The sequence below is a fragment of the Cygnus atratus genome, chromosome Z (assembly GCF_013377495.2).
Source record: "Cygnus atratus isolate AKBS03 ecotype Queensland, Australia chromosome Z, CAtr_DNAZoo_HiC_assembly, whole genome shotgun sequence".
NCBI classification, from domain to species: domain Eukaryota; kingdom Metazoa; phylum Chordata; class Aves; order Anseriformes; family Anatidae; genus Cygnus; species Cygnus atratus.
Window position 1 is genome coordinate 37,164,783 of NC_066396.1, and position 16,999 is coordinate 37,181,781.

Genomic DNA, 16,999 nt, shown 5'->3' on the forward strand with positions numbered 1-16,999 from the left:
AACAAACAAAACTTCAGCTGTACATATTATTAGTAGCATATTTCTTAAAGTTTCTATAGAGGCTTTTTGGGACAACTTGTCATGGTTCTGTAATTAAAAAATCATCATATTTTTTTTAGACCCTAAACCATACCTCATTCCAGAATTTTTTTTAAGCAAAACATCAGACCTATGGAAAATGCCACATCAGTGAGATTTATTTCAACTTAATGAAAATGGTACCTGCAAATATCATTTTGATCAAGCAATGCTGCAAGTCATTTTACTTCTTATACAAAAGCACTTGGTCAAATTTTAACAGGGAAGTAAAATTCTACTGCTTCAAGATTACTTGTAAAATAACTTCATCTTTTTGGACAAAATGCAAAGTAAAGGACTACATCTCAGTACATGAGTAAGCTTACCAAATTTATATAGATACTGTGTAGTGCAGGATTCCAAATTACTACAAAGAAATTCACGATACTTGATTTCACAAAAGATACCCTTCCTGACAAAAACAGATAAAGAAACACCTAGTCTGTGATACTACATATGGCAAATGATCTCTAAGCAGGCAAGACAGCACAACACAAAATTTCCTTTCAGGCACACTTGGTAGAGTGCAGGTACACACAATCTCCCAGAAAGCTTTACTGGCACAACAATGGTATTGGGCAGACATGACTACAAGGCATTCAAACAACTCAGATCACATCCAAGCTAGATCACAAGGGTCTACACTTTCCTTGAGACCTTCTTGTTTTCATCTGTCTTAGGTTAAAATTAGACAGGCTCTCATCATATCCATTGGAGAAGGTTCATAGAAATGCACTTCAGAAATGGTCACTTTGAAGGAATGTAAAGAAGATCATTCAGCACTCAACATTCAGAACAAATATCAACTTGAAAGCATCCCTTTTCCTAGCACATCAAAGTTTTCTGCAGGCTTTTCAGGCTGCAGGCAAGTTACAACAAGTATTTCCTACCCTGATCTTAGTATACATTGGCTTGTGGAACAGACTAAGGCCTAAGCAAGTTTTCAATGCCTAGTTTAGTTTTGCAACATGACAAAAAATCAAAGGTGTACTGTAATATTTATGCAGTATTTATGCATTTTATTTTGTGAGCTCAGTGCAAAATACTTAACAGGTCCTACGGCGTAACGACACCCCTTCTTCACTGAAGATATTCAATATTGATCTACAGAGATAGTTTCACATTCTGCATTTTCTTTTGCAGGGCCTCCTCCCATTGCATATATTGTCAGACTTTAACCAGAACAGTGGGGAGTACTATTCCAAATATACAACCTTTACCTGCTAGAATAGAGCATAGGTTGATCACGTTGATAACGCTCATCTGCATTCAAAGAAGAAGAAGAAAGTGTGGTTGCCAAAGAAGCTGCTTCAAACAGAGAAGGAGTGCTTGGCACTAGATCTGGTCGATGGCGCGAACCTAGTACTAAATTCAAAAAAACAAAGAACAACATTAACAACTGTCATTTCAAACTGGATCCAAGAATCTTTATGCAAGTGTACGGAGTCACCTGGTGCTCTCACCATTTTCTTTAAGCTTCTTGACGTGTTTGAACTGATAAGATCATGATACTCATGTGCCCATACCCACCCTCTTTCACACTACAGGGCAAATTACAGCTGCTAGCCAGTACATTTCTGCAGATGACAGAGCAAACCCATGGACAAATATTAAACACTGGTATGAATATCTGATGAGTTCATCTAAGTTCCAGGACTGGTCTCGTGCTGTGAGGGCCTGGTTTTCAGATGGGTTTAGGTGGTTGCTTCTCCTTTGTGTCAGGCTGCAGATGCACTCTGAAAGCAGCATACTCTGTGTATCTCTTCAGAAAGACTCTGGGGAAAATGAACTGAGCTCTAAAACACTTCACATGACATGTTCATTTAGAAATCACAGAAAAGAACAGTACTGGCTCTGGCCTTAATCTACTGCCTGTGTTGAATGTACTGTTTTAGGATTCCCTGAAAATGAGGAGAACACTAAAATTACATTAAAACCTTGCTTCTGACTTCCTCTTGCTCCTGGAGGTCTATTCCGACAAATAGATCTAACTGCTCTTTCCCTGTATTAACCAAGAATAACCCAAACCTCAAGTTTTGAAAGATCAGCCAAACTGGAGACCTTCTAGTTCAGGCTTATACTAAAATTGCTTTAAAAACACTGTTTAGGCTGTTGATTTGAAAGTCATTACCTTCCTCATCAAGGCTGGAGTAGCTTTGTCCTTCAGTAATAATGCCATGTTTCTCATCCTTCCAGTCCTGGCTAACAGCATACACTATTTCTTGCGATGTTGCCTTTAGGGCCGTGATGGAATTGCACCGTTTCTTGGAAGGAGAAGATCTTAAAGCTGCATTACCAAACAAACACAGGTGTTGAATGAAGTCATCTTAATCAACCTGCCTACCTTTAACAGCATACAGAAAGACAAGCCATCTATAAAGCTAGAGTTTCTGGATACAGACCAAGAATCCAGATAGACTGCACCCATTCAAATACAATATCACTTATCAAATAGCTTAAACCAAGAGCCACAGGCATTGGCTATTCATCTATGAGTGAAGAACTTTATTTTTTTTCTGAATTTTCTTATTGACAAAAAAAAGTCAAGTCAGTAAACCAACTTTGACATCAATAAGATACAAATCTCCTATGTAGCATCAACCTGTGTAATTAGACACAGATAGACACAATAAAACACAAGACAGGAAAACTGAAAAGTTTTGGAGTATTCTGAGAGGTTCTGGAGTATTCTGAGAGGTTCCTCGACCCGTGAACTACTGCTTTATAATGATGTATTACTGCTTTATAATGATGTATATGATATGATGTATATGATATATATTATATGATGTATATGATACCACAAAGTTTCCACTTCAGTGGCATGTTCAAACCCAATCTTCTTTGGGTAAAATAAACACTTAACGATATATTGATGGCTTGTATACTCAGGTGAGCATCCCTTTTATATATTTTAGCAGGGACTTCGTACTTACTTATGGGATTTTGAGTGAATTTAGGATCTGACCATTATTACTGCTACTGGATCATGACCTCTGTTTGCAGTTCTCTTCCAGAAGGATACCAACTAGTTCATTTAGTGTTTTTTTTTTTTTAATTGCCAGCCACTGACCTCCATGCACTGGAGCAAGGTCACTTCAGATGCACTAGAACAGTTTATACTGTGCTCTACTCCAAAATTCAAATTAAAAGCATTAAAATCATTTGGCTAAGGACTTGCTTGGAAGAAGAGAATCAGATACACAGCTCCAGAATATTGTTTAAATAAAAAATAACAAAAAAGTAGATCTGCTGAGCTAACACCTGACCAAGGCTGAATCTGCTTACTACATTTTAATAGTTATTTTTGGAGGCTTGCTCTGTGCACTAAAGAAAAAGCTTACATTCAGAACAGGGCTTAAGAACTTAAACCAAAACATCTCATTCAAAGTTCAGAAGCAATGTTCCTGAAGACAAGAACACTCCTATTTTATTTTTGTGAAAGAATGATAATGCATTTGAACTATTGATCTATATAAAAGTAGATTAATAGCCTTGTATGCAAATCAATAACAGTGGGATATTAGAACAGGTTAATAGTCTGGAAAAACGAGACAGACAAATTAAGATCAGAGAGAAAATTAGGCATAGTGTCCTTAATTTTACATTGTAGTTTTCAAATACAGAAAGGGTTGAATTTTGTGCTTACATAAATCTAGAGGTAAAAAATAGAAAGAACTGAAAAAAATACTCAAATGTTCAGGAAATGTATATAGCTGCAAGATAAATTCAGTTTGTTCAACAGAGAGAAATATTGAGCTCTGTACTGTTTATTCTCCATCAGTATGGAAGAGTTCCAGGTAACAAGGCCTTTGGAGTATATCTCAGACAACACAGCTCCCATCAGCTCTCTAGCAAAATTATTCTATGGTTTAGGAGATCTCAGTCTCAGGAGCCTCCTTCTTCCTGTCATCTGAATTTTGCTTCGTTTTTAACACATTAGCAAACAGTGGATTAATACCATAAAATTATCATAAAGTGGTAATTTTAAGTTCATATACTACATCATTTACCCGTTCCAAAGGTTTTAGTATTTAACACCTTAAGTTGTTAGCTTGTATTTGCAGTAATTCTCCTTTCACTTAAATCTCATTTAGTTCTATCCTTTATTTGCATTTTGTTCTACTTCTCTCCACGTGGGCTTCCTTCTCACTCAGATAACTATTGACAATGATAAAAGAGACCAGCCTCACACTGATCACAAAGGTGTTTACAAAACACCTTTCATCAGTTTGACACAATGCCATAGCCTCAATACTCTTCCTGTGGCATTTGAGCCAACTGTCTGTTTCACGTATCAACATTCACCTCCAAACCAAATACAGGTACACAAGATAAGATTATCATAATGCTAACCAGGATGTTTCTAGAGTATATGTTTCTCTATCAACTACACAGTTCTAGCCAATCAATCTGTATTTATTTGTCAGGAACTGTGCTTTATGAAAAGCCATGAAACTTACAGAACACTATTTCCTAGAAGATAAATGCCTTCTTTACCAAATGGGAAAAAAAACAAGTGCAATGTCAGCACCTCCACAGATTTAAAAAATAGTTTGGCAGTAAAGCAGTAAGTTAGTAATGGATGATACCAACTGCTTTGTTTGTCTTATATATTACATTTTTTATACCACCTGCCACGATTGCTCAGATAACCAGGACAGCTTTTCCCCAAACTGCGGCTTGGGACACAGTGAAACCCAAGCACTCATCTGTGCCTTGCTGGTATATTCATCAGGTCTTGCCTACAACTTTCATTACTGCACAAACGCTGAGCACTTCTCAGCAGTCACCACCATTCTTCTCTGCATATTCGATACTTTAGACTAAACGTCCTTCCAGCAGCATGACCTATTCTATTCACAGAAGAATTATCCATTGACTCATTAGTAAAAGACTCTCCAAAAGTCTTATTTTCCTGAATACTTCTCACAACATAGCATGTATATGTAAAATCACTAGGGTTAATTCAAGTTTTCTCTACTTCCTCTACAACGCCCTCACTCTACTTAAAAAAAAAAAAAAAAGGCAACAAAAAAACCACAGTTTAAGTTTGACTTCTCTCAGCTTTCTCTTTTCTCCTTAAGTCCTTTTTCTCTTATTTAGTAATTTCACAAAGTACTTATCATCTACTGTTCTTGTTTCTTGTTGTTCTTAGGGTCTGCAGAGGGTCACTTTCCCCTTCAACCCCAATGCTTAAGAGGATATATAGTTGCATGGTCTACTTTAAGTTATATTAATAATTCATTTTATTTCTGAGAAGTTACAATAATCAATGGTTAATTTTAACAGTAAATTGTTGCTGAAAAATTTAGACTGAAGTCTTAGGACAACTCTTGGTAGGTAGTGATGTCCTTTCGTTGTGAAGGTGGGTGTCTACTGGCATTCTCCCTGTTTTTTTAACCCGTACCTAATAATGGTAAAGTATTAGGCAAAGTACTTAATAATGGTATGTAATTTACCCTTGAGAATGAATTAAAAGATTAAGGAAAGGAGAAATGGATAGGAAAAGCAGAAAGAGGTAACAGTGACAACGGCGAAAGACTTTATTAATAGTGAACTTCCCGTTTTTTTCCTGACAAAGCACAGAAGAAATCCATATCAAAAGGAAGAATGGCTACACTCAAACATGCTAGAAATGGTATTTAATCAACTAATGCAAATTAAATAAAGTGAATGGGGGCATTTCTCTGAATAGATGAAGGATTGGGCACATAATTAGCTCTTGAGATTTATCTTGATATCAATGCCAATATAAGGGAACCTGCCTTACCTTCAGATACCCCTGATAAGACAAAAAATACATAGCAAATAATTCTCCATAATTCTAATAGTAGGGTACAATCCCACTAGACCCAGTGAAGAAACTCAACTTCTGGTAATGTAGTTACCATGTGATCTTGAAGAAAGATTTATTCTATTGTCAAGATGAAAGTATTACGAGGTAATGATTATAAAAAAGTGTCTAGAAGAGCAAAAACAACTTTCTTACCTTGAAGTTTCTTGAAAACTCTGGTACTCATAAATTTTAAAAATCTGTCTGCATAAAAACTTGGTCTGTGAACTGAAACTGTGTCCTATAAGATTGAAAAAGTTCTCAGTCACATTTTCCACATGAAAATCAAAATTAAATTGTCGAGAGAAAAGCTCTACACCTTTGGTAAATTCTATCATATATTTCTGTCTTACTCAGAACAACAAAACCACATCTTTTTTTCCTTTAAGGAAACTTGGCTTAGATGAGTCTTAACTAAGTTAGACAATTTCATTTATGAAATTTTGTGTTATGAATTATACAGCCACATTCTGCAAAATCTTTCCAGAACTTGGAAATGCTATTTTTCACCTTATGTACTTTCTTCAATGTCTTGCTACATGACTATTGTCCTGAGTAAGTTATAAGGGCAAGATCGTTTTATTTGCTTTTCGAAAGATCAACAACTAAAGTAAGAGCATTAATTGGGAAATGGATCTAAAAAATTTCAGCAACACTCTAGATGATGTGGTGATGGCAGACTACAACTATACCAGAGCTAGCTCTTCCCTGGTCAACAGCAGTCAAATTTCCATTACCTAAATATCAGCAATTAAAAAAATATATATATATTTACCCCATCATAAACAAGAGCTTTCCATGAGTGTTCCAGCTTCTTCATTAACCTAAGCACATAAAAACAAAGTCTGAATTGCTCTATAAATATTCTATACTTGTAAGCAATTTTAGAATATTTTATTCAATAAAAACATGAAATTCAACTGCCACTTACCTGTAAGACTGTAGAATATCAATAATACCCATAAATAGAAGCAGCTTTTCTCCTTTATGGCTTTTGGCTGGAATACCTCCCATTCTGACAAAAACAAAACAATGTGGTTAGGCTATCTTTTAAGAGATCTCTGATTTTGTTGCTTAGCAGGTGAACCATACCTACTTAAAAATCCAAAGAAATAATGCACAACTTTAAAGCCAGATGTCACAGTGCAAAGTCAGTCAGATGTGGGTCCCTTAGCAAGCAAGTGATTTTAAATGGCTAACTTAAAGTATCTCAGATACACTGGTAAATATCCATCATAAACAAGGAATATTTTGGGATGACTTTTAGATAGGATTGGAAATCCATGGAAAGACCCAACTGCTGCTTTCAGCAGCAATACTGCACTGCTCATGATCTGGGCAGCACCACGTTATCACTACTGTTACATGATACCTGGTCTTGCATATATAATAACCACGGGGACTTTCTCGAATGACCTGTGTAATCAGCCTTGGCTTTTAGTAAATAACAAAAAACAAAAACAAAACAAAAACAGCCCCCCCCCCCCCCCCAACCTGCCAGTGCAACACCTCTACCACCATACAAGGGCATTCACAATGATGTGTGAATGTTATACTGTAAAAACTCGTTGAAATTCAGCTCTAACTTATATCCTAGACCTCTGAATATTTAGGAACTCTATTAACGCTAAGTATCATAATTCTCCCATTTGTTTGCTCTAGGTTTGAACACACTTCTGTATCATCAGTTGTATTTAATAGAACAGCTCCACTGAGAACCATGAGAAGAGTAAATCCTTTGAATGTGAAATTAAACCCTTATAATCAAGAACTGACTATATAGAATCGGAATGGTGATCATAATGCTCCCAGTAATATGGGATGTATTCCAAAAGAAACAGGAGAACAATTACTGTCTATATACTTAAATTTCTGCTGCACTTGTTGCTAGATAGAAAAAAAGAGAAAAGCAGCAGTCTTTAATCTCAGGAAATATCATACATAGATATGACTGCACTACAGTGGTTAATTAATTATCCAGTTCTACATATTGAGCATACTACTTTAAGATGAAAGTAAACACTGTAGAAACATTCATTTCAATGCTAATAAATAGTTTTTGCTTATGGGCCGTCAGGCTGTTTCTAGTTTAGATGATATCCGGGACTCCTGTAATGGCTGTCTTATAACATCTCTTTTATAAATGAATGCATTTATGAAAAATGCACCTAAGTCACCTGGAAATAACCATATTTGCTTTCATGCATTTAAAGACAATTAGTCAACATCGAGATCTTTATATCTTGGTCTCCAGCAAATCTTGATGGTGTACCTTTGAAAAAGTTAAAACACTATCTTTTAATTCCTGAAATGCAGTGGTCTCTTGAATGTTTTGCCAGTCAGTACCAATTAGCACAGACTGAAGAAAAATAATGTATAATTTTGATAGCAACCTTAAGAGTGCGTTACGGCACTTACGTGTTTGTTGCCTCTGTGACGACAGAGTCCCCTGACTTCCCAGGCCCCTGTATAGACTCCATGGCTGTGGAATAGAGAACCTTCTGCCCTCCAGGACGTTTTGCATCTGACGCATTCTGGGAAGTCTCACCCTCTTTTTCCTTCATGTGACTGTTCAATATGTGGATTCCCAGTAGAAGGCTGTAATCCATGATCTTGAAACTTTCTAGAACCTGTCAACATAGAAGAACTAGCTGTACTAAAACAAAAAGGGCTATATACAATGTCCATTATGCATCAGTATTTTGAGAACCTAAATAGAAATATGCCTTAAGAACACGTTTCTTTGATTAGGAAACTGTGCACATAAGTCAAACGCCAGTTAACTATATCTCAACCTTCTTGTAACAAGTGAGGAAAGAAAAAGATACATAGCTGAAATGTAACACAATATCCACAATTGTTTTTATTTATAACAAATAATAAATTAATAGTTCCACTACATATTTATGAACTACAGTTTGTTTGCTTTTAAGTCACCTCTAATGCATGTTCCAGACTCCTTATTGAGTATTTTTGCCTAAACTAAAAAAAGATTACTCTCCCTCCACCTCCTGTTTATAACCAAAAGAGCATTCTTGGAGAATTTTCAAATGTCAAAAAAAAAAAAAATTGCTATCTCTCTCATTCATTTCCTCTTTCATGCTCATGTAGCATGAGTTTCTAGCCAGTTACATCAACATTAAATCTGGCGTACTTCCATTAAAAGTTCAAGTCAACATGTAAACATGTGAAATAAAACAACCTGTAATCACATCTAGCAGTATGATGAAAATGTTAGCTGACACAGACTGAATTGAACGTCCTGTAAAATGGCAGTGCTACATAGAGAGAGAAAAATTAACAGCAACCAGGAAAAATAGGCTGTGCCATTCAACTTTCCTTTACTTCATGCATCTCTGCAATGCTTTATGTTATGATTTGACACACAATACCCAATGATAATGGTGTAAATTTTGGCACTGAACCAAGAGGCAGTAGAACATCTTTTTACCTGAACAAGAACAAAATGTGACTTCATAGTGATAACAAATAAAGACCATTAACTCCAGGGACGTCAGCTGAATGAAGGCAGTCAAAGCATAAATACTCTTACACAGAACATTGAGCTGGTTTCTGAACTCTAAGACATATATTGCAAATCTAAAATGAGATTTCTGGATAATCACCAGGGAAGGTTTAATCACCTGTGAATTTGTATAAGGAAGTAAAGGTAGTCTACTAAACAGTCATCTTCAGAGATAATTTTAACTTCGATGACCAAATATATATGCAAAGAGGTAGGAAAGCTCCATTCCACTCCATTTGTATTTCTTATATACTTGTCAAAGTAACTAGAAGCTGAGTTCTTTCCTATCTCTGGCATTTATCTTCCATGAGGAACATAGTGGCTCAATTTTAGCACCACTGTTAATATGTAAAGCGATGAAAGCAAGTACAGCACAAAGCAATGCAAGTGTGGAAAGGCATGGACTCATCCCAATTTCCAGAGACAAAGGAGACTAAAAACCATGGTAGGTTTGATCTTGCTCAGAGTAATTCTGCACCGAGATAGGATTAGAAAAAGGCTGCTATTTATGGCTGTCAATACTCCAGAGCATCCTTTGATAATGGAACCCACCCAGGGTTTCAGGACACAATAAAAAAGCATATTCTAAATTATAACACGACAATGTAATGAAATGTTATTACTAATTGTGTGTTGGTGGCTAATAACTTCCCATTTTATGATCGTGAATTGCAAGACTAGCACAGCTAATGTATATAAACGCAAATACACTAGTGTCAAATAAATTCTGTAACTTCCCTTACCATTTGCTAATTACTAACCTTTACAAAGGCATTCTCAAAGACATTATTACATAATGCAGTCACTAAAAATACGTATCAGTGGATATCTGCCACCACATACTGAATTAGTTTCTGGGTTGGCTGAAAAAAAACAACAAAAAAAGCAGGCCCAAAACCCCCAAATCAGATCTCATCCTCTATAAAAATGATTAGCTCAACAGATCAGCTAATAACACTGTTTATGCAAAGCCAAATTTCAACAGCTAGTTGAACATGAAAAAAACCTTAACCACTTTTATTTTACAGTTATAAGTAATCTCTGGAAGTTTTGTGCTCAACCTATTCCTTACTCTTACTTACATTAGATATGCTACAATTTAACTGCATTAATTAACTGCATAACCTACATTTAAGATTAGATCTAGCCTCATGGAAGGCTATGGTATAATATGCTGGATATTCTTCCCCAGGGACCTGTTTTGTGATAAAATGAATCTTTCTGACTACATCAACTCACCACTGTCACTTAAACCCATACTCCTTATATAGTACAATGGACATAAAATCTCTTCGACTATTTACTACTTTGTTCTAAAATCAATGAAGAAAAACACCATAAAAACAAGAAGCCATTTTGTTATTCCAATTCATTATGAAATTGAAGCATGTGCACGTCCAATGGATTACTGAAAAAGACAGTGTATGAACTCCCACCCTTGTCCCCCAGAAACCTTATTCATGGTCCTCTAAAGAGGCATGACTGTTTAGTCTTCAGGATATTGTAATATGATTTGTCTCTTTGACTGTGAATGGGCTTGATACACATTTCTGATTACTTCTCCTTAAAAATTTGATAATCAAAATAGACACTCCTAATGCAAATATACATCTTTTGACCAGATCTAAGCATACCTCATTGACCTGTCTATGTCTAAGAAAAATGCTGGTAAAAAATTATTACCCATAATAATAGGAAAGAATCTCAAATATCAGTGCTGAAGAAAAAAAAACCATCAGATTCTTCAGCCTGCATTAAGACAGAACTTTTACTTCAGTCAAGAGGATTTCCTAATGAAGGTAACTGAAGGGTTCTCACATACGTATCACTAACAATTTTTAAAGTAACAAATCATGGTTATTTGAAAATGTGTAAATAACATTTTGCAGACAAACCTGCACAAATGAAAAGGGAAAAGTCAAAGAATGCAGCACATCAAACTATTTTTGAACATGCAGCATCTGAAGAACACAAACAGGTATAAGCCTTTTCCTGTGTCAAGTGTTGCTTGCAAATAGTTCTGCTGATTTTAGATGAAACTGCTTTGACAAATGGTATCAAGTTTTTGCTTTAAAGGTACTGAAATGAGTTTCTAATCTATTGGGAAAAAAAAAAAAGATCAACACTCAAAGAACTCAATCCTATAAAGGCATATATGTATAGCAAAATGAGCAAGCTCTTTAAAATACCTGATGTCATCCATGTGGGATCACTAGAAACCAACGTTAATGCTCAGAAATGTGCCCCTTGTGTAGGTAAAGTGAGAGAAATTCAATCTTTCTTCTTGTAACCCCTCTGAAATGCACCTTGATAGCAAAATAACACTAGGAAATTTCAGCAAGAACATTCTTGTTCGTTTCTACAGAGCATGATTGGTGTATTTGATAATGACAATCATAGAATCATATATATATGTGTGGGGTTTTTTTTCACCAGCTAGAAAGATTCACACATTCAGCATTCAGCAGTGTCGTCACCTGGTCACCATGTGCTGTTTGCGGGGCTGGTTTTAGCTGCTGTGACTACTTCCAGGTGGCAAGCCTCACTCATTCTGTTCTAGCCTTATGCACTCACTACTTTGCGTTCACACTATATAAAAACCCTGTAAAATGGCATCACAAAATACGTTGTTTTCTGAACAGGCAAAAATAACTCCTTGAATCAGATTTTCCCTTCTCTGTGTTAATCAGATGTTAAAGTGTTCTGTGAATCATCTTAGACATAGCCACATTGAACAATCTCAGCCAGTGACTAACAGAACAGAAGCACGTACTTCTGCCACATTTTCATTTTTATTGGAGATGCAGCCCAAGGTGTGTACTGTCTGACAGTGAAATCTGCATTCATGCTGTTAACCACAAAAGGCAACTACATAAAATTGAAGAAAATATTACTCAAAAAAGGCTAATTTCAAACATTCAAGAAATGCTAAAACTTAGATAGGATAACCATGTAGGGAAGCATTTCCACTCTTATACACATTTCAGAAAGGGACCATAGGAACTAATCTAGCAGAAACAAGATGAATTTAACACCTAATCAATAATCACTCTCCAACATAAGGAGATATATTAAAATAAAACAATAATAAATATTGTCTCACAGATAAGCACTTAGGAAAAAGTGTGCAAACGTCAAATGTGTAGTGATGGGACAGGTTTAGAAATAATCTATTCCAAGAAAATAAATCCCCAACCATTCCAAAGCATTATGTGGAATCCCTTCCCATTTCAGTAGAAATATCAGAATCACAGAACATCCTAGTGGAAGGGACCCACGAGGGTCATCGAATCCAACTCTTGGCCGCATATGGCACCACCCAAAAATCAAACCCTGTGTCTGAGAGCGTTGTCCAACACTTCTTGAACTCCCGTAGGCTCAGTGCTGTGACTACTGCCCTGGGGAACCTGTCCCAGTGCCCGACCACCCTCTGGGTGCAGAACCTTTCCTAACACCCAGCCTGACCCTCCCCTGTCCCAGCTCCATGCCGTTCCCTCGGGTCCTGTCGCTGTCCCCATAGAGCAGAGCTCAGCACCTGCCCCTCCGCTCCCCTAGTGAGGGAGCTGCAGGCCACCATGAGGCCTCCCCTCAACCTGCTCTGCTCTGGGTTGAACAAACCAAGGGACCTCAGCTGCTTCTCATACGTCTTGCCCTCTAGACCCTTCACCATCTTTGTAGTCCTCTTTTGGATGTGTTCTTATAGTTTTATGTCCTTCTTATATTGTGATGCGCCAAACTGCATGCAGCACTCAAGATGAGGTCACACCAGCGCAGAGCAGAGCAGAACAATTCCTTCCCTCAACCAGCTAGTAGTGATGTGCTCAATCCACCCCAGGATACAGTTGGCCATTTTGGCTGTCAGGGCACACTGTGTTGATTCGTGTTCAACTTGCCAAACCAAAACCTTCAAATCCTTTTCTATGGGGCTGCTCTCCATCCTCTCATCCCCCAGTGTGTAGGTACAGCCAGGGTTGCCCTGTCCCAGGTGCAGAATCCAGCACTTGCTCTTGATAAGCACATTGCTGGTGATTGCCCAGCCCCCTAAATTGTCAAGATCTCTCTGCAAGGCCTCTCTATCCATGATGGAGTTGATCACTCCTCCCAATTCACTGTCATCCACAGACTTACTCAGTATACTTTCAAGTCCTACATACAAGCCATTTACGAAATTGTTGAAGAGAACTGGCCCTAAAAGCGAGCTTTGTAGAACCCCACTGGTGACTTTCCATCAGCCTGATGTAGCACCATTTACCATAACTCTTTGAGGCCAACCTGTCAGACAATTGTTCACCCATTGTATTATGCATTTGTCTAGCTGTATGCTGAACATTTGGTCCAGAAGGATACTGTGAGAAACTGTATCAAAAGCTTTGCTGAAATCCAGAAAGATTACATCAACTGGCCTCCCTTGGTCAACTAGGTGGGTGACCTTGTCATAAAAAGCAATTACGTTCATTGAGCAGGACCTTCCCTTCATGAACTTTTTTTGTCTGTGACTGATGACTCCATTGTCCTTCAGGTGTTTTTCAATAACTCCCAGAACAACTTTCTCCATAATTTTACCAACCATTGAAATGAGACTGACAGGCCTGTAATTACCAGGGTCCTTCTTGCCCTTCTTGAAAATTGGAAAAATGTTTGCCAGCTTTCAATCAACTGGGACCTCTCCAGATTCACAAGACTGCTGAAAAATAATTGAGACAGGTCTCAATAATGACATCAGCCCGCTCTCTGAGTATCTTGTGATGAATCCCAACGGGCCCCATAGACATGCATGCATCCAGCTGGAGCTGCAAGTCCTGCACAAGTTTGAGGTTGGCTGGGAGTTAATCGTTCCTGCCATCATGGAACTCAGGGTAACAACTCAGGGCACCTGGGGTCCCAGAACCCACCATAGTGCACCATCTCAGGGTATCTGGGGTCCCAGAGCCCATCATCTGTTGAAGACTGAGCCAAAGAAGGTATTAAACATCCCTGTTTTGTTTATGTCTGTATTTGTGAGGTGACCATCCTCATCGAGTAGCAGAGTAATGTTTTCTCTGGCCTGCTTTTGCTGTTAACATATTTAGAAAAACCCTTTTTATTATCGCCCACAGTGCTAGCCAGCTTCAACTCTAATTGCACTTAGGCTGCACAAATTTTCTCCCTATAAAGGTAAAGCACTCTGTAATCCTCCCATGTCGTCCAACCTTGCTTTTAGTGACCATACACTTTCATTTTTCACCTAAGCTCTAGAAGATCCCTGCTCAGCCAAGCCAACCTTGACTGCCCCATCTGCTTGACTTCTGACATTTTGGAACTGCCTGTTCCTGTGCTCTTAAGAGGTGGTACCTAAAAACTGACTGGCACTGATGGAACCCAATGCCTTCAAAAGCAGTTTCCCAGGGGACCTTACCAACTAGTTCCCTGAGTGGTCTGAAGTCTGGTGTCCCCAAATTCAGGACTGAAGTTTTGGTGGCACTTTTCCTCCTGTCACCAAGGATTTTAAACTTGACTGCTTCAGGGCCACAATCGCAACTTCACACATGAGACCCTCTTTGTTCACAAGGAACGGATCTAGGAGAGCACTTTCCTAGTCAGTTCCCTTATTGGTACCTGTAACAAGAAGTCATCATCGAGGTGTTTTAGGAATCTCCTGGACCTGTTTGTATCAGCTGTGTTGTATTCTCAGTTCATTTCTGGGAAGTTGAAGTCATGCATAAAAACAAAGGCAGCTGATCTACAGGTATCTCTTAGTTCTTTAAAGAATATTACATCAGTGTCATTATCCCGGCCAGGTGGTTTGTAGTAGACTCCCACAATGACATCCCCTTTATTTGCTTGTCCCTTAACCTTTATCTTGTAACATATTGCTAGCTAATACTTCTAAAAATTACAGTCTGGTTTCTGATTTTCAGAGTAGAAGAGGAAATCTGAGGCTTCAACTTACACTGCATGTGAGGTAATATATAAAGACACAAGAGATCTGCAGTATCATTCTACGCACATGCTCCTCAAACTACCATTTCTGCCCTAGAGGCCCTTCATCAAAGATTAGCAGATCTTCCACCTCCATGCCATGACATCTATATTTTCATAACTGCTCTTCGCTGCATTTTAGTCCTTCAAGTAGTACTACTCTTTGGAAGGACATGCTGTAAAATGGGTGACTGAAATGATTTGGGTTAAAGAATAATCTGCATAAACCCTTTGGGATAGAAAAAAGACAAGAAAATCAACAACAACAAGGAAAACTATGGGTTTTGGAAAATCCTGTGAACAAACTTGATCATACAAGGTCTCCTATAGTTGCTACAGAACAAAAGAGGTGTGCATTTATGCAATAAAGCTTCAGATTTTTGCAGCAATCCATTCAAACTGCAGTTATGAAAGTATTAGCTGGATCAGAAACTTATGAGATAAGACCCTCCTTGTCCTCAATTCTCAATTTCCATGTCTTTATAGGCTTCTTAGTTAGTCAGGTTACTAATAGGGGATGGTTGGACCAGATGATCTTGGAGGTCTTTTCCAACCTTAATGATTCTATATTCTTTGTTTATGTGGTAAAGGAAATATGCAGACTTTAAATAACCATTCAACTGTCACTAGTAAAAACCTTTTGAAATGATTTTTTTTTGAAATTAAAAGCCACATGAACACAACTGGAATAACTGTTGCTGCTTCTGTAGTAGACTTTTTACAATGCAGGTATTAATATATTAATTATTCTAACGTTAACTTAAAAATGAAAAATAGGTAACCACATATATTTGTTTAGAACATTCTCTAAAACTTGCATAAAATACTTATAAATGTAGAGAGCATCCCTAAAAAACTATGCCTGTTGCTCTTCCAGCAATCAGATCATTTCCAACCATTGAATGTTTGAAGGAATTTTGAATGTTACTGAATGCTTGTTACTGAATGCTTGAAGGAAAAAAATAAAAACAAACAGAAACAAAATGGTTTTACACCACAACAAATAAAAATATTTTTGGTAAAGTGCGATTTTGGAATAAGTAGGCTCAATTTCCACTTAAAATTATCAGAAGGGAAATTTGTTATTATAAAAAGCTGAACTCAGTCATTTGGTTTGCAATTCTACTTTAAAGTCTTAGCAGCAATGCATTTTGACCCTTACGTCTTGAAAAATATTAGGTAATGAGAAAGAAACAAACGTGGCTTGAACCCCTATTGCGACCACCCAAAAATGGCATTCAGAAAATCTAATTTTCCAGATAGCATGGTGATACTAGCTAAATAATACTCACAAAACTCCTATAAGGCGCTTAGTTATTATCTTTTTTTTTTTTTTTTTTTTTTTAAATGCAGAAATATGGTATAGAAATTAAGGACTCTTCCACAGAGGGAACATTGACTCAGTCTTCATATGTCAGGAAAGGTTTTCGTTTCCTCATCTGTAGTATGACTTCTTAAGGAGAGGAGTGAAGAAAGTAGAGTAAAGATGACTTGAATCTCACTCTCAATATAGCTAGTTTACAGAGGAAAAAAGAAGGTCATTCTTCCAACCTCATGAATTTGGAAGAGCTATCCCCAGTGAAAAATCATAAAACATGAAA

At 37.3% G+C, this 16,999-nt stretch overlaps 1 protein-coding gene across 9 annotated transcripts in view; it reads right to left on the bottom strand.

The window, feature by feature from the left end:
- Positions 1-16,999, bottom strand: part of PIP5K1B (phosphatidylinositol-4-phosphate 5-kinase type 1 beta) — a 114,788-nt gene that overhangs the window by 19,836 nt on the left and 77,953 nt on the right. For all 9 annotated transcript variants that reach the window (XM_035558516.2, XM_035558508.2, XM_050716277.1 and 6 more), the window contains 6 exons: positions 8,333-8,544; positions 6,846-6,929; positions 6,690-6,738; positions 6,071-6,155; positions 2,210-2,365; positions 1,299-1,443 (listed from right to left, as the gene is read on the bottom strand). In XM_035558516.2, coding sequence (XP_035414409.1) covers positions 1,299-1,443; positions 2,210-2,365; positions 6,071-6,155; positions 6,690-6,738; positions 6,846-6,929; positions 8,333-8,544 — 731 coding nt within the window. The remainder of the gene's footprint in view (positions 1-1,298; positions 1,444-2,209; positions 2,366-6,070; positions 6,156-6,689; positions 6,739-6,845; positions 6,930-8,332; positions 8,545-16,999) is intronic.